General features: G+C 39.7%; 1 protein-coding gene across 1 annotated transcript; it reads right to left on the bottom strand.

The window, feature by feature from the left end:
* Nucleotides 1-1,297: 1,297 nt before the first annotated feature.
* LOC122562968 (acidic mammalian chitinase-like) lies at nucleotides 1,298-21,786 on the bottom strand. The gene is made up of 11 exons (XM_043716273.2): nucleotides 21,702-21,786; nucleotides 20,221-20,253; nucleotides 17,616-17,817; nucleotides 17,177-17,233; nucleotides 14,164-14,329; nucleotides 13,180-13,304; nucleotides 11,585-11,708; nucleotides 10,994-11,176; nucleotides 9,103-9,219; nucleotides 7,624-7,759; nucleotides 1,298-1,589 (listed from the first exon to the last, which is right to left on the bottom strand). Exons 1-11 carry the CDS (start codon nucleotides 21,724-21,726, stop codon nucleotides 1,351-1,353), a joined length of 1,407 nt encoding a protein of 468 aa, XP_043572208.1. The 5' UTR covers nucleotides 21,727-21,786; the 3' UTR covers nucleotides 1,298-1,350.
* Nucleotides 21,787-23,773: the final 1,987 nt, after the last annotated feature.

The raw sequence follows: 23,773 nt of genomic DNA, 5'->3' as shown, positions 1-23,773 counted from the left end.
AATATCCACTGGATATTATGTTTGTATTGGGCTGAGGGCAAAATATACACTAAAAGGAATTAAATCCAAATCAAAATGGCAAAAAATGTACAACTGAAGAATCTTTCAATTTATGCTGTTTTGATGCTGAAAGAACAAACTGTTACAGAGAGAACTGTGGAAAATAAGACTGCTTGAAGAAATTCAGCATTGTAATTGTTCAATACATATAGATTCACACAACTATTCTGCTGAGGTACTTTGATGACACCATTGCAAATATAGTCCAAAGAGTCCAACTATTCTCAGTTGTGTGATTCCCTGCTGGAGAACTGGAACCAGATGGATCTTATTGAGTACGAGATCCTTGATTGGAGTTGTTAACCTGGCCCAGTCAGGAAGCCCTGGTTATAAAGGGGCAACACAGTGGGCTCAGTGGTTAGCACTGTTGCCTCACAGCAACAGGGACTTTGGTTCAATTCCAGCCTTGGGTGACTGTGTGGAGTTTGCACATTCTTCCGGTGTCTGTGTGGATTTTGTCAGGGTGCTCCAGTTTCTTTCCACAGTCCAAAGATGTGCACATTAGATGAACTGACCGTGCTAAATTGCACATAGTATTCAGAATGTGTAGGCTAGATGCTTTAGTCTAGGGTAAATGGAGAGAAGTAGGGGGATGGTTCTGGGTGGGTTACTCTTCAGAAGGTTAGTGTGGATTGTTGGGCCGAAGGGCCTGTTTCCACGCTGTAGGGACATTATGATTCATTTGTTTAAAAAAATATATAAACAGGGGATTTAGAATATCCTCAGTTCAGGGAACTGACTCTGAGCTGGCTGGCAACGTTTTTTGGACTGGGAGACATTCCTTCTTCTTCTTTGTTTTCTGTTTATTTTCTTAAAAAAAAGAAGAGAAAAAAAATAACCAGGGCATTTAGAATCTCCTCAGATCTGGTGAGTGACTCTGAGCTTTAAAAAAAAAAGAAAATGTATAATATAAATAGGGGATTTAGAATCTCCTCAGTTCAGAAGATTGACTCCAAACTGGTTGGCCACAGCCAGTGCACTGGGGACAAGAAAATAAAGGGTGACTTAGTGTTAGAATACTGGCCTCTTTGCAGTTATTTCACCTGTTCATTTATTCATTAATCTTAAACCTTGTTGTGTAAACAAATAATTCAGTACCATATTGATTTACTGAAATGAAAAGCCATCGTTATTACTTATGACACACTCCTTTATTTTCACACTGAATTCTGGTAAATACAATAATGTGAGGCTATCAGCAAGTTTATTTTCATTTTGTATGCTTTAATTATTTATTTACGTCTTGAAACAATGCATTTTAAGCAAATGTACTTGTCACTAATATATTCATTAAGGCCAATTACAACAACTACAATTTTCATCGAAGACTAGATGTTCAGAACAAATCATATGGTAGGTTTGTCCAGTGTGACACTGGTAATATTTACTACGATCAGAGTAATCAGGATATGTCCCATCAGACTTGCCTTGGCAAAATTCATGGGCTATAGTCACAACGGTTGGAGTTATGCCACCTGTAGAGGGAGTCACCCTGGTAGTTGTGCTAAAAGGTGTTGATAGCCCACATTCTGTAAAGCAGAATAAAAATAGTATCTTAGTCTTTCTTTTGATTAAGGCTTCCATTTCCTTGTTAGACTCAACTGCCTCTACACATGACTACACTGTGACAACACAATAAGCAACATAAAATATGATATGGAGGAACTGGTGTTGGACTGGGGTGGACAAAGTTAAAAATCACACAACATCAGATTATAGTCCAACACATTTATTTGGAAGAACTAGCTTTCAGAATAGCAGCTCCTTCATGACAGCTACCTGATGAAGGAGCAGTGCTCCGAAAGCTAGTGCTTCCAAACACCAAATGGGTGGCACGGTGGCACAGTGGTTAGCACTACTACCTCAATTCCCGCCTCCTCTGTGTGGAGTTTGCACATTCTCCCCGTGTCTGTGTGGGTTTCCTCTGGGTGCTCCGGTTTCCTCCCACAATCCAAAGATGTGCAGATTAGGTGAATTGGCCATGCTAAATTGCCCGTAGTGTTAGGTGAAGGGGTAAATGTAGGGGAATGGGTCTGGGTGGGTTGTGCTTCGGCGGGTCGGTGTGGACTTGTTGGGCCGAAGGGCCTGTTTCCACACTGTAAGTAATCTAAAAAAAAACATCTGCTGGACTATAACCTAGTATTATGTGATTTTTTTAAACATAAAATATGGCAATATGACAGATTAGATTTCATAATAGGAAGTTTCACAACAACCTGTAGTTGTACAGCACTGGAGTGTAAAAAAGTGATTCATGGAGGCAAAGGAATGATACTGAACAACAGAAGGAAAAGAAATGAGTCAATGACTGAAACCAAGATTGAACAGGAAAGATTTGAGGTGGTTCGATTGGAAAACAGGATGAAAAAGTTTTAGGAAGAGGACTTAATAGAACAAGATAGTTGATGGCTCTATCACATTATTAGAGTGATGGAATGAATGAAACAGAGACAAGAGCTGGAAACACAGCATGTGAATTCCAGCATGTCAGCCTGACAGAGGCTGTCAAACAAAATCGGGTTGAGGCTATTGAAGGAATATGAAAGGCAAGTTGAGAACTTTGACTTTGAATTGAGTTGCACATACTTACCACAAAAATAAGCTAAATTCAAAATTTACAAGTTTAAGTTTCTACTTTTTTGAAAGCATTGCCATTTGTTTGTGTTGTGTTTACTGAAGAACACAGGCTACCTAAATAAGAAATAGGACGAGTAAGCCATTTGGCCTGTGACTGATTTTGTACCTCAACTGCACCTTACCTCACTACAAACATAAAATAATTGCTCAACATTCTACTGACTTTTAAAGGGTTGCAAGTTCAAAGGATTTGCAAACCTTTTGGCGAAGTATTTTCTTGTTACGTCTGTCATAAATGGCTGTCCACTTATTCTGAGAATGTGAACCTTTCCCAGTTGACCAAAAGCATTTTCTCAGTGTCTGTCAAGCCCCTTCAGAATGTTTATATAATGCTTCCATCTGGCCACTTCTCCATTCTCTAAACTCCTGTGAATATAAACCTGGTCTAATCTATCTTTTCTCATAAGGCCATCCCTTCATCCCAAAAACCCAGCCTAGAAATTTTTTTTTTGTCGCACTCTCTCTAGAAGTTTATCTGTCACTTTATAAATAAGGAAGTCAAATCTGCATGCAGGACCTCAGATATGCTCTATATAATTTTGTAAAACTTCTTTACTCTATATACTTTTTACTCTTATACTGTATGTGTGGAGTTTGCACATTCTCCCTGTACCTGTGTGGGTTTCCTCCCACAGTGGGTGTTCCGGTTTCCTCCCACAGTTCAAAGGTATACAGATTAGGTGGTTTGGCCATATTAAATTGCCAATAGCATTCAGGGATGAGCATGCTGGATGGATTGGCCATGGGAAAGGATAGAAGGGTGATTCTGGTTGGGATGCTCTTCGCAGGATTGGTGTGGACCTGATGGACTGAATAACCTGCTTCCACACTGAAGGGATTCAAAGATTCTATGATCATTCTTCTGTAACTAATGTGCCATTTGGTTTTTAAATTAACATTAACATTAATACACCTTAACCTTCCATGATATTGGTGCATGAGCAGTCAAGACCAAGTGTAGCTTTTGGCTGGGAGCTAGGGGTATATTTGATAATTAGACCACGCGCTTGTGTGTTGTGCATTCCTTGTTGCAAGTCATTGAAATGGTAGCATAATGGCTATGCTACTCGGATACAAATCACCTGATCTGATTTAATGATCTGAATGCATGAATTCAATAATCAAGACTTGTAACTTAGATTCAATTCATTTTAAAAAAGACAGTTACGTTAGGAATAATGATTACCAGATTGCTGCAAAAAACTTGCCTGGTTCAATGACGCCTTCTTGAGAAGGAAATCTGACCACCCTTATCTGTCTGGCTCACCTCTCTTTCTTTTAAAGTCCAGTAGGCAACCTTTCCTATAGGATAACCCCCAACCCCAGAAATGAGTTGTGCAAACACCTCTCAACTACTGTTAACACAATTACGTTGTTTTTTCAAATAAGGAAATCAAAAGCATACACAATCCTCCAGATGTTATCTTATCAAGGCCCCAAAAAGCTGTAGTAATATTTTCCTATTTTTAATTTCCATTATCCTTGTAATTGACACCAGCATTCCATTTGCCATCTTAATAACTTGCTGTTCATGTATCCTTAACTTAAAGTTCTGAGACCTCTTCCCATTAAAACAGCGTACTGTTTTTCTATTTTTCTTGTCAGTGTCAGCAATTACTCACAATATACTCCATCTGCCAAATTTTTGCCCACATACTCAACCTCTCTGTCTTCTTTTATTGACTCTATGCCTGTTCTTGACAATTTACTTCCCTGTCTATCTTACAGGCATTGTCAAATTTAGCTGGCATCCATTCTTCCCTACATCCATGTCATTGATATTGATTTTAAGTAGGTCAGACTCCCACACTGACACTTACATCCTGCCAACTTGAAAAGGTAATTCTTACTTTTTGCCTCCTGTAGGCAAGTCAATTCTTTATATGTGGAGAAAGTGAGGTCTGCAGATGCTGGAGATCAGAGCTGGAAATGTGTTGCTGGAAAAGCGCAGCAGGTCAGGCAGCATCCAGGGAACAGGAGAATCGACTGGTGAACTCGGATTTCACCAGTTTCCTCATTTCCCCTCCCCCACCCTGTCTCAGTCAAATCCATCAAATTCAGCACCGCCTTCCTAACCTGCAATCTTCTTCCCGACCTCTCCGCCCCCACCCCAGTCTGACCTATCACCCTCACCTTGACCTCTTTCCACCTATCACATTTCCAACACCCCTCCCCCAAGTCCCTCCTCCCTACCTTTTATCTTAGCCTGCTGGACAAACTTTCCTCATTCCTGAAGAAGGGCTTATGCCCGAAACGTCGATTCTCCTGTTCCCTGGATGCTGCCTGACCTGCTGCACTTTTCCAGCAACACATTTCCAATTCTTTATATGTATTGATATGTTGTCCCCTTCCTGCCTCCCTGTTCTCTTAGCTTATGGGTTCTTAGCAAATTTGTTGTCCTAAACTTTTCAATTGCCTAATTGATTTTGAGAAGGTGGTGAATGTTGGATTTAGAGAGAGTTCTTAGAGGTAAAAGGATATGGGGAGAAAGTAGGACCAGGGTTGGATGAGTTGGCTGATCAGCCATGACCATATTAAAAGATGGAGCATGTTTGATGGGTCAAGTGGTTAACTCCTGCTCCTATTTTCTATGTTTCTACGTGGTGGTGAGTTGTCTGTTTGAACTGCTGCAGTCTCTGGGATGCAGCCATACCCGCAGTGCTATTAGGGAAGGAATTCCAGGTTCTTCGCCCTGTGGCAGGGAAGGAGTGAAGCTGGTGATTACATTTACATTACATTACAGTGTGGAAACAGGCCCTTCGGCCCAACAAGTCCACACTGACCCACCGAAGCGCAACCCACCCATACCCCTACATTTACTCCTTACCTAACACTATGGGAATTTAGCATGGCCAATTCACCTGGCCTGCACATCTTTGGACTGTGGGAGGAAACCGGAGCACCCGGAGGAAACCCACGCAGACACGGAGGGAATGTGCAAACTCCACACAGTCAGACGCCTGAGGCGTGAATTGAACCCGGGTCTCTGGCGCTATGAGGCAGCAGTGCTAACCACTGTGCCACCGTGCCGCCCATAATGTTTCTGTGATGTTTCTCTGCATCTGTGGCCCTTGTCCTTCGAAATGGTGAAGATTGTGCCTTTGGGTTTGCTGCCAGAAGTCTCTGGGGTAGTTGCTGCAGTGCATCTTTTAGATGGTAACCATTGCTGCCACTCTGTGTTGCTGGTGAAGAAAGTCAATATTGAAGGTGGTGGGTGGGGCTGCCACTCAAGCAGGTATCTTTCCTGGATGGTAGCAAGCTCCTTGGGTGGTTAGAGTTACAACCATCCAGACAGGTGGAGAATATTCCATCACACTCTTGATTTGTGCCTTGTAGATGATAGATAGGCTTTGGGAAACTGATGAGTTCCGCAGAACTCTGAGCCTCAGAATTACTTTTTTTAGCCACTGTATTTATATGGCTGGTTTGGTTCAATTTCTGATTAATGGCAACTACCAGGATGTTGGTATTTGAGTCTTCAGTGATAGTTATGCTGCTGAATGTCAAGGGAAAGATGGTTAGATTCTCACTTGTTGGAGCTTGTCATTACTTGGCACTTAAAATGATGTGAATGTTACTGTGCCAGCTAATTATCAGCTCAAGCTTAAATGTTGCATTTGGATAATTATTGCTTTTATATCCAGTGCTGAATGGTGCTGAACTTTCCATAATAATCATCGAACATCGCTACTTATGTTCTCATGTCCTTATTGATTGGGACCAGGACACTACTATAAGGAACTTCTGTAGAGTTATCATGGGACTTGAGGTGCATTTACCTCCAACAACCATAACCATCTTTGTGCAAGATATGACTTCAACCATTGGAGGAATTTCCCTGATTCCAAGATTCAGAAGTAGGTGTTGTGCTAGGGGTCCTTGATGGTGATCTCAGTCAAATGTGTGACTCTTTGTTTTGCTTTATCATCTCTTTTTTACTTTTATCTCTGCACTCTCTATCCTCCTCCATGCTTTGTGCATCACTGAACTCTTAGCTTCCTTTTTTTAGATGTTATCCTCCCTCAGTGCTACTCAGGATTTGTGAGCACCACTCTTTGTACTTGCAGAAATAGCTTTTCCCATTTCTTTGACACTGTTTACCTTCAAGAAACCGTTCCCATGGCACTTGTGTTAAATCATTTCACAGCTTAGTAAAAATGTCCTTTGCCCAATTCAATGTGTGAAGTTTATAGAGGCAGCTTCCATCATAAATGTTGACATCTTAACTTTAACTGGAAAATATAAGCGTAAATTTGATGAGGAATTAAAGTTCAAAGTTTGTGAGAAGATTTGTAGCTCGGGTGCTCGTTGCTGTGGTTGTGTTCGCCGAGCTGGAAGTTTTTGTTGCAAACGTTTCGTCCCCTGTCTAGGTGACATCCTCAGTGCTTGGGAGCCTCTTGTGAAGCGCTTCTGTGGTGTTTCCTCCGGCATTTATAGTGGCCTGTCCCTGCCGCTTCCGGTTGTCAGTTTCAGCTGTCTGCTGTAGTGGCCGGTATATTGGGTCCAGGTCGATGTGTTTGTTGATGGAGTTTGTGGATGAGTGCCATGCTTCTAGGAATTCCCTGGCTGTTCTTTGTTTTGCTTGCCCTATAATGGTAGTGTTGTCCCAGTCAAATTCATGTTGCTTGTCGTCTGCGTGTGTGGCTACTAGGGATAGCTGGTCGTGTCGTTTCGTGGCTAGTTGATGTTCGTGGATGCGGATCGTTAGCTGTCTTCCTGTTGTCCTATATAGTGTTTTGTGCAGTCCTTGCATGGGATTTTGTACACTACTATAAGGGTGTACACTACGAACAAAAACTTCCAGCTCGGCGAACAGAACCACAGCAGGAATTAAAGTTTTACATAAAATAGGTTTGTGCACTTGAAATGATTTAGCAATAGGGCATAATTCAAGTTTGAGTGGATTAATATAGCATTTGTACAAACCATTAATGTTAAGGAGTGTCTTCAATGTGGTGATCAAAGGGTAAACTCCTTGACCACATTTATTTCCAGTGAAATCATCCAAGTCTAAAGTCCACACCATGGCACCTCCAAAGTTGTTTTCCTTCAACCACTGAACCTACAGGTAAAAATATATAAACATACCATTAAAATGCCTTAAATAAACAGGTCATTTTACTGGAGGTAATGCTTTTCCTTCTGAAAGTATATATTGGATGAGATTCCACTCATATACCACTGAAAGTTACTGAGTTCCCAAACATATGGGTTGGACTGATTTGGAGGTAAAAACGATGATTGCAGATGCTGGAAACCAGATTTTAGTTTAGTGGTGCTGGAAGAGCACAGCAGTTCAGGCAGCAACCGAGGAGCAGCAAAATCGACGTTTCGGGCAAAAGCCCTTCATCAGGAATAGACCACCGCTGACAGATGGTGGTCACCTCCAAATCAGTCCAACCCATATGTTTGGAAATGATTTGGAGGTGACACTACAGGTGATCACCATTGAACTATACACACATAGGCACTTCTATACACACACACAGGCACTCCTATTCACACTCTCTCACACTCCTGCAGACGCACACTTCTACACTCACACATGCACCTTCTCACAGACTTAGACCTCTTTACACTCACACACTCACATATACACTCTCTCTCACAGACACTCACAACCCCTCACCCCAGAAACACACACACACACACAAACCCACATGCACACATACACATATACATTTGTGGGGTGAACTTGTACTTGCAGACTTACATTGTATTTTGCTTAAAAACTGCATGAATCCATGTAAGACTCTGTTAACTCATTTTTTAGATTAGAATCAGTCTAAACTGTATAGCACAGACAACAGCACATGGGGCTTAACACCTTCAACATATTATCTGGGCTGACACCAATTGTTAAAGTTAACCTGAGAATGTAACTTTTAAAAAAGGTTTTGTGATTTACATATGAAAGAAGTGAAACCAACATAGTCACTCTAACAGATGAGAGACTCAACAAACAATCAAGGTCTTTTTCAATGTATATTTTCACTTACTTCACACAGTAAACTTTTGTTATAAATTCTGTGTCTTACAATAGTGTCCTTCACAACCATATGATGAAGGAGCAGTGCTCCGAAAGCTAGTGCTTTCAATTAAGCCTGTTGGACTATAAACTGGTGTTGTGTGATTTTTAACTTCAAACATATGGGAGTGGAGATCTTTTGAGACATTTACATTACTGAACAAGTTTATGGGAGGACCCCGAATGAAAGAGGAAGAACTCTATGTTAACAACTGATTAATGTTATCAAAGCAGTTTCTGAAATCTCCATTATCAATCTTTAGTGACAAATAAAATTATCTTAGAGTGACTTGTCTGGATTTCAGCTGTTACTGAATTGTAATTTGAAAACACATGACTTATGTGAGAAACTGCGACAATAGATTTGTAACACATACTTTGGTTATAAAACTCTGCTGATTGTCATATCCAACCCATTGATTGTCCTTGAATGCATATGGAACCTGCTGGTCATCGATCACCTCTGAGGTAGCAACTTTCAAAAATGTACAAATCTGTCAATTAAATCAATAAATATTTTCAACTTATCAAACAAATGTATCGTTTTAGTTTAAAATCCATTTATAGTCATCAGTTATTTAATTCCCATTGTTAATTAATAAAATATATTTAATCAAAACAACAGGCATTATAAAACCTTTAAGGGATATTAAGTATTACATTGATATAATATTATTACTTTAATTCTGACTGAGAGTGTCATATTACAAGGCTGGAAGAGGATCTTAATTGTTTTATAAATTGTTAATTATTGTTTTGTTACCATGTTTATATTTTAAAATTGACTCTTGTTGGGTTTGAAATAACTGCTATCAAACACACAATGGGTTACTTAGTAGCTTATCAAACTTTTGAGCAGTAATGAGTGAAAGAAGTTAGCTCAACAACTCTCTGGAGTGTCACACTTCCCATTTGTATGAACATCACAGTTCAACCATTTGTAAGGCCACTTTACCTTTAAAAGAATTCACTTTTAAGGATTCCATGTGCTGTATGTATTCAATATAGCAATCCTGTGTGCCAGTTATTCTGCTTTGGTTTGCAAGCTGCATGCACAGAAATCAATAATGCCTGACTCATAAATGTAACGAGTTTTGTTGTTTTAAATGAACTAACTCATGGAGTTAATCGATCACTGATAAGTGATTCATTATTAGACAATTATCACAAAAAGTCATGGTGAACATTGGTGGAAAACCTTATGCTGATGAGGCCTACCATGCTTGACTAGTTAGAGAGTAAGTTAATCTCCAGTTATAAATTTGAAAGGTCTAAATCATGCTACAGTGTATGAGATAACCCTCACTACCTTCGTTCATTACAAAGTTGAAGAGCGTTGCTGGAAAATAGACAAATCCCCAGTGAGGGATGAGGTTACCTCACGTAATAAAGCTGAGTGATTCCCTTACGTGTTGGATTATAGTAAACAGAAAAAGGGCACAATGTCCGCAAAATTCCTACCTTCCTCATAATGGTCTGCCTATTTGTTTTGCAAAATTAGAAGTATGGATATAGTTAAGAAATAAAAAATAGGATGATGTACCATACTTTGTAGCTGAAATCATTCAGGTATTTATTTGGCTTGGTCAGTCACTGTGTCCACAAGCTGTAGTTTCCATGGCACAGGACTTAAGAAAGTAACAAAGGTTTAAACTCAGGCATTATTGAGAGACTCCCATCTTCTTGTACTTTCTGCCATTCAATGAAATGTTACATGAAATGTTCTCCTTGCTCTATTGGTAATGATCACATGACAAAGTTTGACCACCAACAGGGAGTCACTACGATTCTTAGTCTAACACTCCAATCACCAACACCAATGAACCTGATTGGGCAGCCATGTGTGGAATTGTTGGGATCTTGCTGAATATTGATTCTCTCTGCAGAATGGTGTCCTGGTTGCTCAGTCTGTTTTCTATATAAGATTGAAAAATTTTGAGAGTGCACCTTCATTATGAGGCAGCCACATTCTCTCATACCTGAGGAAGCACCCTGTGCTTCTTTAGTCAGCTGGAAAGCTTCCTCTGGCCCCCCACCTTAAGAAATGGATCACCATTCTGATTGGATTATCCACCAACTGGCCAAATGGGAAAAATCATGAAGGGGTGATGACACGCTATACCCTGACTCCCATTCAGTAACTGATGCTGGGATTCTGAAACCTGTGGTGAAACTCCCGGCCTATTCAATTTAATCCTGAACAATTTCTATAAAATACAATATAGGATTTATCTTGTGATAAATGAATAACTCTCTCAGCGTAATTACCTCATAGTAGGCCCAGAATCCAGCCTCCCTGGTTATTTGGCCTGGTTGACCAGCCCCACTCACTGGAGCACTAACACCTGTTTGGGAGGTGCTAAGGGTGAAACTACGTCCATAGGTTGGGAATCCAACAATTAAATTCTCTGCTGGGATGCCACCATCCCTCCAGTACTTCATTGCAAAGTCCTGCAAGATAATTTGATAGCTTCATTGAGGTTCTATAAGTGAAAATGGTTTGCTATGATATATAAACCCAAGGGGAAGCAATGGCACTGGCTTCGTGCTCAAGAATCCCCAGACCAGTGGTCTGGTGATATAAGTTCAAACCCCACAATAAAAGCTGATGAAATTCCAAATCAATAAGAAATACTTGGCTGAATGGTAATCATGGCCAATTGTCATAAAAACCCATCGGGTTCATTGCTGGTCCTTCAGGAAGGAAATCTGGACTGGCCTACTGACATATGAGTCCAGACCACATGACAATGTGGTTGTCTCTTCTCTGGCAACTAGGGTGGACCAGCTGGTGACATGTATTAAAAAGAAAAGGGAAGATACTGTAAGTGAGAATGAAACCTAGTTTCACATACTTACAACATTAAAGTAAATAAATTTTCCTTCATCGGTAGACGCACGATAGAGAGGGCTATTGTGACCAGTAATGTTCTCCCAAGCCCCATGAAAGTCATACGTCATCACACAGATAAAATCTATATATCTGTTGAAAAAAAACAGGAGGCAGCTGCTGAATGTTATTGCTGCAATGCTTTAATTAACAAGGAAACGGACAATCAGCATAGTGAGAGGTTTTAAAGGATGCACTGGAGGCATTGTGGAAGTGAACTAGGGAAGAGATGTTAACAGTTCCAAGGGGACCACAAATAGCCTTTGAATGGAATGGTAGAAAATGACGGATAAGTTAGTTCCTGGTGATTCACTCAGAAGAAGCTGGTGACAATGCCACAATAGCCACATGTGCGTGCTCGAGGGCAGTCAGTGTAACCTCACATGCAACCACTTAGCACTTCAGTACAGCCTCTCACACTGTCAAATGCTGTGCACTGACATGTTATTTTGCCTTGTTTCTTGCAAGACAAAAGAAATAAACAAACCAGATAAAGCAAGGGGTCACAAAGCCTGAATCAGAAGAAGATGGCTCTGCGTACGATTGGAGTGACTGCAATGGAGACTGTGGCTTTGCTTAGAATATTATGAATTATGGCATATTCCACTTTTTTGTTCCTTCTCAACTTCAACTTTATCCTACTATCTGTTGTCATGAACAAGTTGCAGATTGTGGGCTCATGAGGTTTTTTGCTTTCCTTTCTAATCCCTCCTCTCCACCCCCAACTTTTATCTTCTAATTTTATGCTTTCAGACAGCCAAGATTTGCCACATGTGTAATCACAGCATCTGCAGAGGAAGAGGAGAGAGAGCTACACATTTACATTCGTGGAAAGACACCATCGGTTGATCTGACACGCTGTCACCAGCTTCAGGTACTGGCACATTCCTGGCACCCAAGGGACAAGAATAAAGGTGAGACCTGTTCATGGTGACACACTCTGAATGTGTGGAGAAAATGAGGACAGCAGGTGCTGGAAATCAGTGTTGAGAGTGTGGTGCTGGAAAAGCACAGCAAGTCAGGCAGCATTTGAGGAGCAGGAGAACCGACGTTTTGGGCATAAGCCCTTCATCAGGAATGAGGCTCATTTCTGATGAAGGGCTTATGCCCGAAACATTGATTCTCCTGCTCCTTGGATGCTGCCTGATCTGCTGTGTTTTTCCAGCACCACACTCTCCACTCTGAATGTGTGGACTGTAGCCAGGCCAGGGATAAATGATAGCTCTTGCGCCAGCTCACCAGAGAATAAGCTTACAAATAGATCTTGTTGCAGAACGCTGAGGGCAGGGCTCAGAAAGGGTGACAGGCAGGGTAACAGCTGATAAGCTTGGTGCATCATCTAACCTCCCATGGAGTGTCCTCTCACTGTCAAGGGGAATTGTGGAGGTGCTACTTGGAAGAGGTCTATGACAGCATATTTAAAACTAACATCTTCAAACTCTTCAACTGTTTATAAGAAGGGAAAGGAGACTTCAAATAGCTTATTCAGAATATATTGTATAATCCATAATGAAAGCTTTTCTCAAAGCCTGTGAATTCCAAGCGTTCTACAAGTTGCACTTACTTTGAAATTTCAGTTATTTCATATCCAGCATCAATGGTATCTTTACCACCAGCAACTGCAGCTGTAAGTAAGAGCCTGTCCTTTCCAGAAGACTCTCCTTCTGTTTTAAAAGCTTCCCTCAATTCCTGCAAATGATGAGAACATTTTGATTTTTAATCATAATAGACATTATTCAAAATATAGACTGCTGTAGGCAAATCTCCTCTGCTATGCTGTTTCCATTGAATTTTGTCATTGACTTCAGTGATCTGTGTGTACTCCTTTGTGATCCTGGTTAAACTTCCTTCAGTGCTGATCTTTCAGCCATTTCCATGTAACCTTGACTTTAAAATAGAAAATACTGAGAAAACTCAGCAGGTCTGGTGGAACACAAGAACCCTGGAACAGAAAAAAAGGTGCAGGAACATATGTTTTTGAACTCGATACTCCATTGGCAATCTCTTGGTTGAACAGGTCTTGATGTCAACGTCACTTACTTGTCTCTTCCCATAACCCTTGACTGCCCAATAGTACAAGAATCTCAGTCTTGTATATATTCTCAATGATTTAGTCTTCAAGGCTCTCTGAAGAAGAAATTCTTCTCACCTTTGCCTTATGTGGGGAGACCAACTTTGGAAACTACACCTTTAGTTCTACAACATTCACCCCCCACCCCACCCCACCCCCAACCCCTATTTCCTCTGAACGTTCTAATGAAAGATCATTAATCTGGAGTGTAATGTCTGTTTCTCTCTCCACAGATTCTGCAAGACCTGTTGAGAGTTACTGGTATTTTTATTTTAGATTTCCAGCAGTTGCAATACTTTGCTCTTGGGAATGTATTAACAGTTTTAGGGTTTCCCAGCTGATTTGTGCTTGCTATGTTTTTCCACTATCTAAATAACCATAATCTTATCTTAAAGGAAATACTAGAGATTTTGTTGCTGAAGTAGCTGTGCTCTGTAATACTAGACCTTAAAAAGTATATAACCTTAGACCTATCACCTTGACCAATGCTGTAAAACGTTGCTTATCTTCTGGTGGACTGTCTCGGGAGCCAGGATACTCCCAGTCCAAGTCCAAACCATCAAATCCATGGGTCCGCAGAAAACTGATTGCAGAATTGATGAACGTTATTCGAGTTTCCTCTGTAGCCACCAGGCTTGTAAATCTAATCACAGAAATAGATTGAACATGGGTAAACATTAAGCGAGTAAACGTCCTTTGGAGAACTGATGTGTATTTATTTCTAACCAGTAGTGCTGCTTTGATCACTTAACATTCTCATACTAAGCTGCACTGTTTAAAGTGTTAATTCCTGCAATTTTTAAGAACAGCACAGAGAAATATAAGATCAAAGCTTAATTTAGGAACATTTTTCTGTGTTATAACTATCCTGTCACCTACTCTGTTTACATTGCAAGTTTGTCTGTTTTTTATTTTGTTTAACTTCTCTCAGTAATCACAATGATCTCGCCCAGGAAAACACAGATACATTGAAACTGGAGAATGTTCCTAACTCCAATCTCTCTCCCTCATGATGTCCCCAGCTCTGAATAATCGTAAACCAACCTTAAAGTTAATTTCTCTCATTTGCCTTTTGAGCAGGTGAAGTCAAATGGGTTTTATAATGTGTAGTGATTCACTGAATGTTTATAAATCAATTGGTCTCTAACTCATAAAAAATGCCTATCTTTCCAAACTGTTCTTCACTTTAAGCAGTGCAGACATCATGGACAGATTTTCTCAGATACACAATGATCTGGGCGTTGCTGAGAATGTTGAGAAAGTAGGGTGAGATGACCAGTGACAACATCAAAAGCAAACATTGTCACAATTTCCAACTAAATGCTGAACTCTGAGTAAGTCTCTCACCACTGAGCAGCAAGAAGACTACTTGCATTTATTATCATGCATTTACATCTCATCATAACCTAACCTTGCCTCATTAATACATACTTTCCTATTCTTTAACCCACTAGATAGTCAAAGATGAAGAGGAAGTCAAAGTGCTTATCTGGTAACTCCAGTTTACTGCTATCTCCTTCAGCTGTCCATCTTGGATACCAAGCAACCAGTATCTTAAAGCATGCTCCATGGTCAGGAGCTGCATATATTCCACATCCATGGACGTTGGCACTCCGCATGTACAGGCATCACTGCATCATTATGTCCCACCTCCCATCCACTTAGAAGATGGTTTTGCATTTCAATTTGCATGTCGGAGTGCACCAGCATTTTCCCTTACAATGCTGCTGCCAAGGTACTTTACAGACCGGGACATGCTTCCATCTCATGTATATGGCCAAGCTGCAGATCAAGGCTCCTTGCTTGCTCTCTTAACGCTCTCCATCCTTTTGCACCTGATTGCATGCTCATAGCAGAGATTCTACCTTTTTGTTCTTTTATGCTTCTGGTAATTCTGCCTTTTAATGGAGACACACAGACAAGCAGGGTTTTCATGGCTGTCAGCAATGAGCAGACAGGACAGTTGACATGTTGCTATATGTCACCATGCTATGTCAATTTCACACCTGCACCAACTTCCAGCAAACCCATTGCATGTGCACCATCCAAATGGATTGTGTCAAAGTCTAACTTGTGTGTACTAGATTTGTAGCTGCGTTAAACAATCTCTCTTTAGCCTGTCAAGGACCTTTGTAATTTTATAGTTTCAAGAGGTCACCTCCTGTACTTTGAAACTCCAAAGGGTATCAAACCAATTTATTCAGCTTTCTATCATAGAACAACACTCTTCGTCAAGAAATGAATGCAGTGAACTTTCGCCGGACATCCTCTGAGGCAAATATACCCTTCCTTAACTATGATGTGGAGGTGCTGGTGTTGATCTGGGGTGCACAAAGACAGAAGTTGCATGACATCAGGTTATGATCCAGCAGTTTTATTTGAAATCACAAGCTTTCAGAGCGCAGTTCCTTGGTCAGGCTCTGAAAGCTTGTGATTTCAAATAAACCTGTTGGATTATAACCTGGCATCATAAGACTTCTTCCTTAGCTGTGGAGACCAAAAAAATGCAGAATGTAAAACTGGGAGTCAGGAATTACAGTCTCAGATGAGACCTCTTTCATTGGACTTGGCTACAGAAAAAAGTAATTGAAAGTTAATAGAGACACAGGTTCCAATTCATTAATGGTAAATTTTGGATTGATGCAAGGTAATTTATCTTCTCATACAAAATGTCAAGCTATGAAACAAGCCCTCCAGGATGAGGAAAGGAAGAAAAATCTTCCATTGACAGCACACCTTTCACATTCTCAGCATGGTTTAAAGAACTTATTTTTAACTGGAGTCACTATTTTAGCTTATGTGTGCCAGACATTAAAATAATTTTAGCAGTGATCAGTAGTTGCATGAGAAAATACAAATGATGACTTTCCTTATCATTAACAATCTTGAGCAGCTGTGAAATGCAGAGAGGAATGTGGGGGATGTTCTTTATTAAATAACTGGAAAATCATTTAGGCCAGATGCCATCCACCCTTGCCATCCACATAAGCATTGACAGATGATTTACACATCTCCTCAATGATTGAAAACCTGCAATATTTCATAATAATCTTTGGAGTATTTCAACAAATGTCACTGTTTTATAGACACTAATTAATTATCCAATGTCTTATATTTACACTCTTTGTTAATAGATTCATACAGGGCAGAAAAGGCCCTTCGGCCTGTTGAGTCTGCACCTACATAACCACCACTAAAAGTGTACCAATCCAAATTTCCTGCACTTGTTCCTATCTGCTAAAGTTACCATATTGTTGGGTTTTCTGACTGGCATCAATCTATTATTCTCGACATTCTCGACAAATATGATAGGAAGGACAGAATTCCTTCAGCTCGCTATATGTTGATGAAGTATTTTCTCATAATTATAAATTTTCAGCTGGACTTTAATAGCCAGTTTGGAGAAGTTCTGACATTGTCAATTGTCAATTCTCAAACATTACTTTTGCCTTTTACTATTTTGTGAAAATTAAAATATGATCAACATTACCTGGTGGTACCAAAATTCCAACCTCCAACAGCTAAAAGGGTTTTCAGATTATTATTTCTATTAAGAGAAAGAATACAAACTGTGATTTTCAGGATTTCCATAAAGTATGTTGCATGATCATTTAATTTCTCTGTGAAGATTATGTAATGGTTCTAGTGGTTATCACGGTCACAACGTTTTAAAGTAATACAATGCGAGAAAACTAAATTGCAAAACGCATCTGGGATTTGTACATTGGAAATGGAGTAGGCCATTTAGCCCCTCAGGTCTGTCCCACCATTCAATGAGATCATGGTTGATCTATGGCCTAAAGCTACATTCCCGTCTTTGGTCTATATCCCTTTGCTTAATAAATTTATCTATCTCAGATTTGAAAAGAACAGCTAGCAACAAATGCTTTTTGTAACAAATGCAATGCAGAAGGAATGATATGGCTTACCTAATTTTCAGATCATTGAATCTCTTGAACATGGGCTCATCATTCCATTCATAGGTAGTGAGTTCATTGTTTGCCAAGCTGCCAAAAGCATAAATCAGGTGGGTGCACAGACAGGGATCAACATTTTCTGGGAAGAATTTACCACCTTCTGGTCTGTACTGAGCCCAGTTTGTGTAGTAACAAACTAGTTTGTAGGAAGAGACTAAAGTATGAAGAAAATGTTGAAGTTATTTCAAATATTAAAGCCGATAAAGTGGCAAATCTGAAGAAAAAAACCCACGATAGACTTTGCTGTAGCCTTGGTCAGAACAAACATTTGATGAGGTTCTAAGAGGGCTATTACTTTTGATTCCAGGATAATCTTTGCATTTAACTTAATAATAAACTGTCTTCAGTACTTCTGCAGCAGCACTATGTGAAGTAAATGCAATTTGGATTCTCATGTTCCATAATATTTGATCAATTAACATTAATTTGCATGTTTTAATTTGTACTTAAGCCAAAAGAAATTTAGGTGTAAGCTTATTTCTGTTTCTGGATAAAATAGACAGAAACAGACATCTGTTATGATGGGGCATGTAGCTGATGATTAGAAAGAGATGTCTGGGAGCTAGAAAAGTCATTGGTCTGTGCAAAACTGTCAATTTTACACAACATGTGGAGGTGCCGGTGTTGGACTGGGGTGGACAAAGTTAAAAATCACACAACACCATGTTATAGTCCAACAGGTTTACTTGGAAGTACCAGCTTCCAGAGCTCTGTTCCTTCATCTGATAACTAGGTCTGATGAAGGATCAGCGCTCTGAAAGCTTGTACTTCTAAATAAACCAGTTGGACTATAACCTGGTGTTGTGTGATTTTTAATTTTAGATAAATCCAGCTCAGCTTCACACTTTACACACATTTAATTGTTAGTGATTCCAAGTACTGCCTCCACTTCAATGGGTTTCTCTGGGCATGTATTTCACAATTTGAGTGAGAAAGTTCGGTCAAGAATTTGTGTCTTACTGCAAACCTCCTTAACAAAATGTTTTGGCTTTGAGTGTTTGAAACTTTCATTATAGTGAACAATTTGCTTGGACTAATTTTGTCATTCTTGTCAAACCTTGCAAGTTCCAATTAGACCAGAGAAAGCTAGTCAGATTCCAGAGACCGACTTTCTCTGTTGCCTTGAACTTTTCACTGCCAAAATGACCCTTGCTGTTTCCGTCAACACCCTTTCAAGTACAATGCTATAAGTATCCTTCATTCTCTCTAGTTTTCAGAGCCTTTATGTTCAACCAAGTTGGCAGATAACCTCCTGGATCTACCTTAAAACAAAAGAAATTAGAAAGTATTTTCTTTTTTAAATGTAGAATAATTATATAATTAAATACTTTTATAATAATTTAAAATTAACAATTGAAACTGTGATACATTCTAATAAACAGGTGAAACGAATGCTGAATACTGTCTGGACTGGTGAAAAATATCTTCACAACCTATTTGGAATTTTCATGAGACAATACTAAATGTGAACAAATAGGTTTTGCTAAGAGTTTGAACCTGATTTGCTGAGGGTGGTTATTGAACTGATCGGTGAATATGATATTTCCAGTATAGTCACTCACAGCACTTTGACAGGGAGAGAGAAATAAAACATGAGATAGAGTTTCTGCATTGTCTGAAACTGAATACAAAGTAATACTTTTTCAGAAAGAATTATTCTGCAAATTTCTGAAAAAAATGTGTTTGTGTACTCCTGAACACCAAGTATTTGTAGACCTGTAAAATTGAAAAGTGCTTTAAAATATAACTTTTAAAAGTATTGCTTGATATATTTCAGAATGATAACTTGAAAGTGATGTGTTTAATAGAAGTGAAAATAGATTTGTCACACTAAAGCTCTTTTCGTCATGCTGTCACCTTCAAGTAGCTGCATTTTAAATCTCTAAAAGTGACCTGGAGGACATATACAGAACCATATTTACGACTTCTGTAGGGCTTTGGTAGTCAGTTTCTCACCAAATTAAAAGCTATGTTCAGGTGTTTTCAAAAGTGTCCTTGCAATCAAAAAATATTAAGTTTTCAAAACCTCCATGAATGTAATTTTGAGACAACCCCAATTATGAATATACAATGTTGGGCTATACAAATCTGCTGATTAGACCAGAATTGAGCAAATAAAAAAATATAAACTTGCAGAAGTCATCGTGAAACTGCAGCTGTGCTGAATATAGTTTGGACTTATCATTACCTAATCTTTTGCACTGGTTAAGCTAATTTCTGTTGAGGAAGACATTACAGTCAGGGGAAGCTCCAGCCATCAGTAAAACTCATTCATCCAATATGTAGGGGTCAACCTGTTTTCATGCTGTTTAGGTAATTTTGACTTCAGCGAATTGCATAAATCGAGTGATATCGATTCATCGAGCCTTTAAATATATCTCTCCTGACTTTCATTAACTTATTTGTTTGACCCAAATTCAGATCATCAAACTGATGTGGTGGGATTTGAATGCAAGTTCATTTGGATTAATACTGAAATAAATTAATCACTACATTACTGTTCCCTGGGCTAGTGAAGCTTACCACTGTATATAAACTATAAATGTGTTTGACTTACCCAGTGATACTTGCAGAAAGAAGATCACACTCACTAAAATAGAAATAAATATACTTTTTTATTTCATTTCACATTCTTGGTAAATACCTCCAGGATGTTGAAAGACATGTTGCAAACTGAAATTAATAAATTAATCTGATCATTTTGTGATGTAAAATGCTTATCATACTTGCTAAACTACTATCCCTGCCTTTGGTGTTGATCCCTGTACAGGTAAACTGACCTGAATTAAAATTAGATTCATTGTCACAAATTCTCAAGAAGTATAGGAGTACAATGAAAAGCTTACAATGTCATCCTGATGCTTCCATCTTAGTACAAATTAGGTACTTAGGAACCTAGGTACAGATCTTACATACAAAATAGAGAAATTTTTAAAGAAGTTACATTACCTTACAGTTACTAATAGTATAAATATAACTTCAAAAAATGAAATAAAAAGATAAGCTTTGCAGTCTTTCTTTTATGGGCCTGTAGTAGATCAACGCAGTAGATCACTTGTGTGTTTTACATAGGTTGGTGATTTATGAAAATGTAAACAAGCAAAACATTAAAGAATAATTATCTGAGAATGATTGAAGGGTGATAAAACACATGCTTCCAGCACATAATGGGACCTCCAAAAGAATGATGCGATTGGTAGTCATAGAGTCATGGAGTCATAGAGTTATAAAGCATAGAAACAGATCCTTTGGTTCAACTCGTCCACGCCTCCCAGATATTCTAAATTAATCTAATCCCTTTTGCCAGCATTTGGCCCATATACATATAAACCCTTACACACTTAAAATAGAGATTGAGTCATAGAGTTATACAACATGGAAACAGACCCTTCGGTCCAACTTGCTCATTCCAACTAGATATCCTAAATATACATAGGCTGATTTTACAGCATTTGGGCCAAATCTCTCTAAATGTTTTCTATTTCATATACCCATCCAGATGCCTTTTAAATGTTGTAACTGTACCAGCCTCCACCACTTCCTCTGGCAGCTTCTTCTATACATGCACCACCCTCTGCTTGAAAATGTTATCCCTTAGGTCTCTTCTAAACCTTTCCCCTCTCACCCTAAACCTATGCCCTCTAATTTTGGACTCCCCCACCCCAGGGAAAAAACCTTGGCTAATCACCCTATCCATGCCCCTTACGATTTTATAAACTGTATAACGTCAACCCTCAGCTTCCGACGCTTTCGGGAAAATAACCCCAGTCTATTGAGCCTCTCCCTGTAGCTCAAATCCTCCAGCCCTGGCAACATCCTTGCAAATCTTTTCTGACCCCTTTCAAGTTTCATAACATCCCATGGCCTCATTCCTGATGAAGGGATTATGCCCAAAACATTGATTCTCCTGCTCCTCAGATACTGCCTGGGCTGCTGTGCTTTTCCAGCACCACACTCTCGACTCTGGTTATTTGGCCATACTTACCTTTCATTCAGTTTTGAAAAATGAAAATAAGATAAAAAATCTACAATACTAACCACTTGAGAGAAGTTCCTTCCCCATCTTAGTGCTCTGAAGATGTTCAGTCACAGGTTTTACCTTCAGTGGTGCCTTTGATAGTATGTGCACGTTATTTTGTAAAGGACCTGAGGAATAAATCATATATACAACATTAATTCACACAGGAACATTATCTTAAAATATGAAAGTTATTTAATTCAGATAGAACAATATGGGAAGGATGGTGGAGGGTGTGTGTGGTGTGGCAACACTGTGTTAGAACATAAAGTGCATGATCAGGAAGGGAGGAGAGGAATGGAGGGGATATTTCACATCAGGGGTAAGGTATGCAGTGAGGAAGATGATATAGGAGGGCAGGAGGAAGGCGGCATGAGATTGGGAATTTTTGGCTTCATAGAACATAGAACATAGAAGAATACAGCGCAGTACAGGCCCTTCGGCCCTCGATGTTGCGCCGATCCAAGCCCACCTAACCTACACTAGCCCACTATCCTCCATATGCCTATCCAATGCCCGCTTAAATGCCCATAAAGAGGGAGAGTCCACCACTGCTACTGGCAGTGCATTCCATGAACTCACAACTCGCTGAGTAAAGAACCTACCCCTAACATCTGTCCTATACCTACTACCCCTTAATTTAAAGCTATGCCCCCTCGTAATAGCTGACTCCATATGTGGAAAAAGGTTCTCACGGTCAACCCTATCTAAACCCCTAATCATCTTGTACACCTCTATCAAGTCACCCCAAACCTTCTTTTCTCCAATGAAAACAACCCCAAGTGCCTCAGCCTTTCCTCATACGATCTTCCTACCATACCAGGCAACATCCTGGTAAACCTTCTCTGCACCCGTTCCAGTGCCTCCACGTCCTTCCTATAGTATGGCGACCAAAGCTGCACACAATACTCCAGGTGCGGCCACACCAGAGTCTTATACAACTGCAACATGATCTCAGGACTCCGGAACTCAATTCCTCTACCAATAAAAGCCAGTACGCCATATGCCTTCTTCACCGCACTATTTACCTGGGTGGCAACTTTCAAAGATCTGTGTACATGGACACCAAGATCCCTCTGCTCATCCACACTACCAAGTATCCGACCATTAGCCCAGTACCCCATCTTTTTGTTACTCTTACCAAAGTGAATCACCTCACACTTAGCTACATTGAACTCCATTTGCCAACTTTCTGCCCAGTTCTGCAGCTTATCTATATCCCGCTGTAACCTGCCACATCCTTCCTCACTGTCAACAACTCCTCCGACTTTCGTATCATCCGTAAACAACTCCTCCGACTTTCGTATCATCCGCAATGCTTCGAGGACAGCATGGCAGACAGGGGACAGTGTGGGAGGAAGGATAGGCTGGCATGGGAAATGTGTCATTGGGGATGGAAATGGGATAGTAATGGAATAATGACATGGTGAATAGGGATGGAGTAGGATAATGATGTGGAATAGGAATGAAATAGGGATGTTTTCAGAAAATTGGGAGGAATGTGATCCTTATGTTCTGAGAGAGATTACACGAGAAAGATGGAATGGCATGGCATGGTGGTTTAAAGAAATATTTTTGCATTAAAGATGCTAATTACACTGCAAATGTTTCAAAAGGTCCTCTGTTGGTTAAGTAAGATTTGTATTGGAAGATTGGTACTTCTGTCTTCAATCCATTATGAAACATGTAACAATTCAGGGACATACCAGTCAATTGGATGTAAACTTCAATCATATTGTGATTGTTGCTGCCTAAGAGTGCATTTATTTGGAAGCCTGGATCTGAATGTGCGTAGCATTCTTAATAAAATAAATTGATTAGTAACTCACCTTGAGTTAAATAAATAAAGACAATCTGATCACAATTTGGAGACATGGCTGCAGGATAACGGGGACTAGGTCCTAATATTGAGAAGTACATGACAAGGAAAATAGGAAGCTGGATAAATATGGAGAGAGAGCACTTAAAATGGCAATTGTACAGTAGTTAGACATAAAGTTGGTTAAGGAGAGATTAGCAGGCAGACTCAGTTTGGATGGAGTTATGGAACAGTAAAGGAAGGAATGCAGGCTCCCTAATAGAGATTACAATC

This window comes from Chiloscyllium plagiosum, unplaced genomic scaffold, assembly GCF_037043375.1.
Source record: "Chiloscyllium plagiosum isolate Xiang-an unplaced genomic scaffold, Cpla_swu_hap1 HiC_scaffold_26, whole genome shotgun sequence".
Taxonomy (NCBI): Eukaryota; Metazoa; Chordata; class Chondrichthyes; order Orectolobiformes; family Hemiscylliidae; genus Chiloscyllium; species Chiloscyllium plagiosum.
Note: the sequence above shows the minus strand (reverse complement) of the source record. Positions and strands in the feature narration are given on the sequence as shown.

Excerpts from the sequence above, each read along its gene's own strand:
- LOC122562968 (XM_043716273.2), bottom strand. The coding sequence starts at position 21,726 with ATGGGGAAGGAACTTCTCTCAAGTG. Across the intron at positions 20,254-21,701 it reads GAAGGAACTTCTCTCAAGTG|TGAGTGTGATCTTCTTTCTG; the intron begins GTTAGTATTGTA and ends TTTCTATTTTAG. Across the intron at positions 9,220-10,993 it reads GATTCTGGGCCTACTATGAG|ATTTGTACATTTTTGAAAGT; the intron begins GTAATTACGCTG and ends TTTAATTGACAG.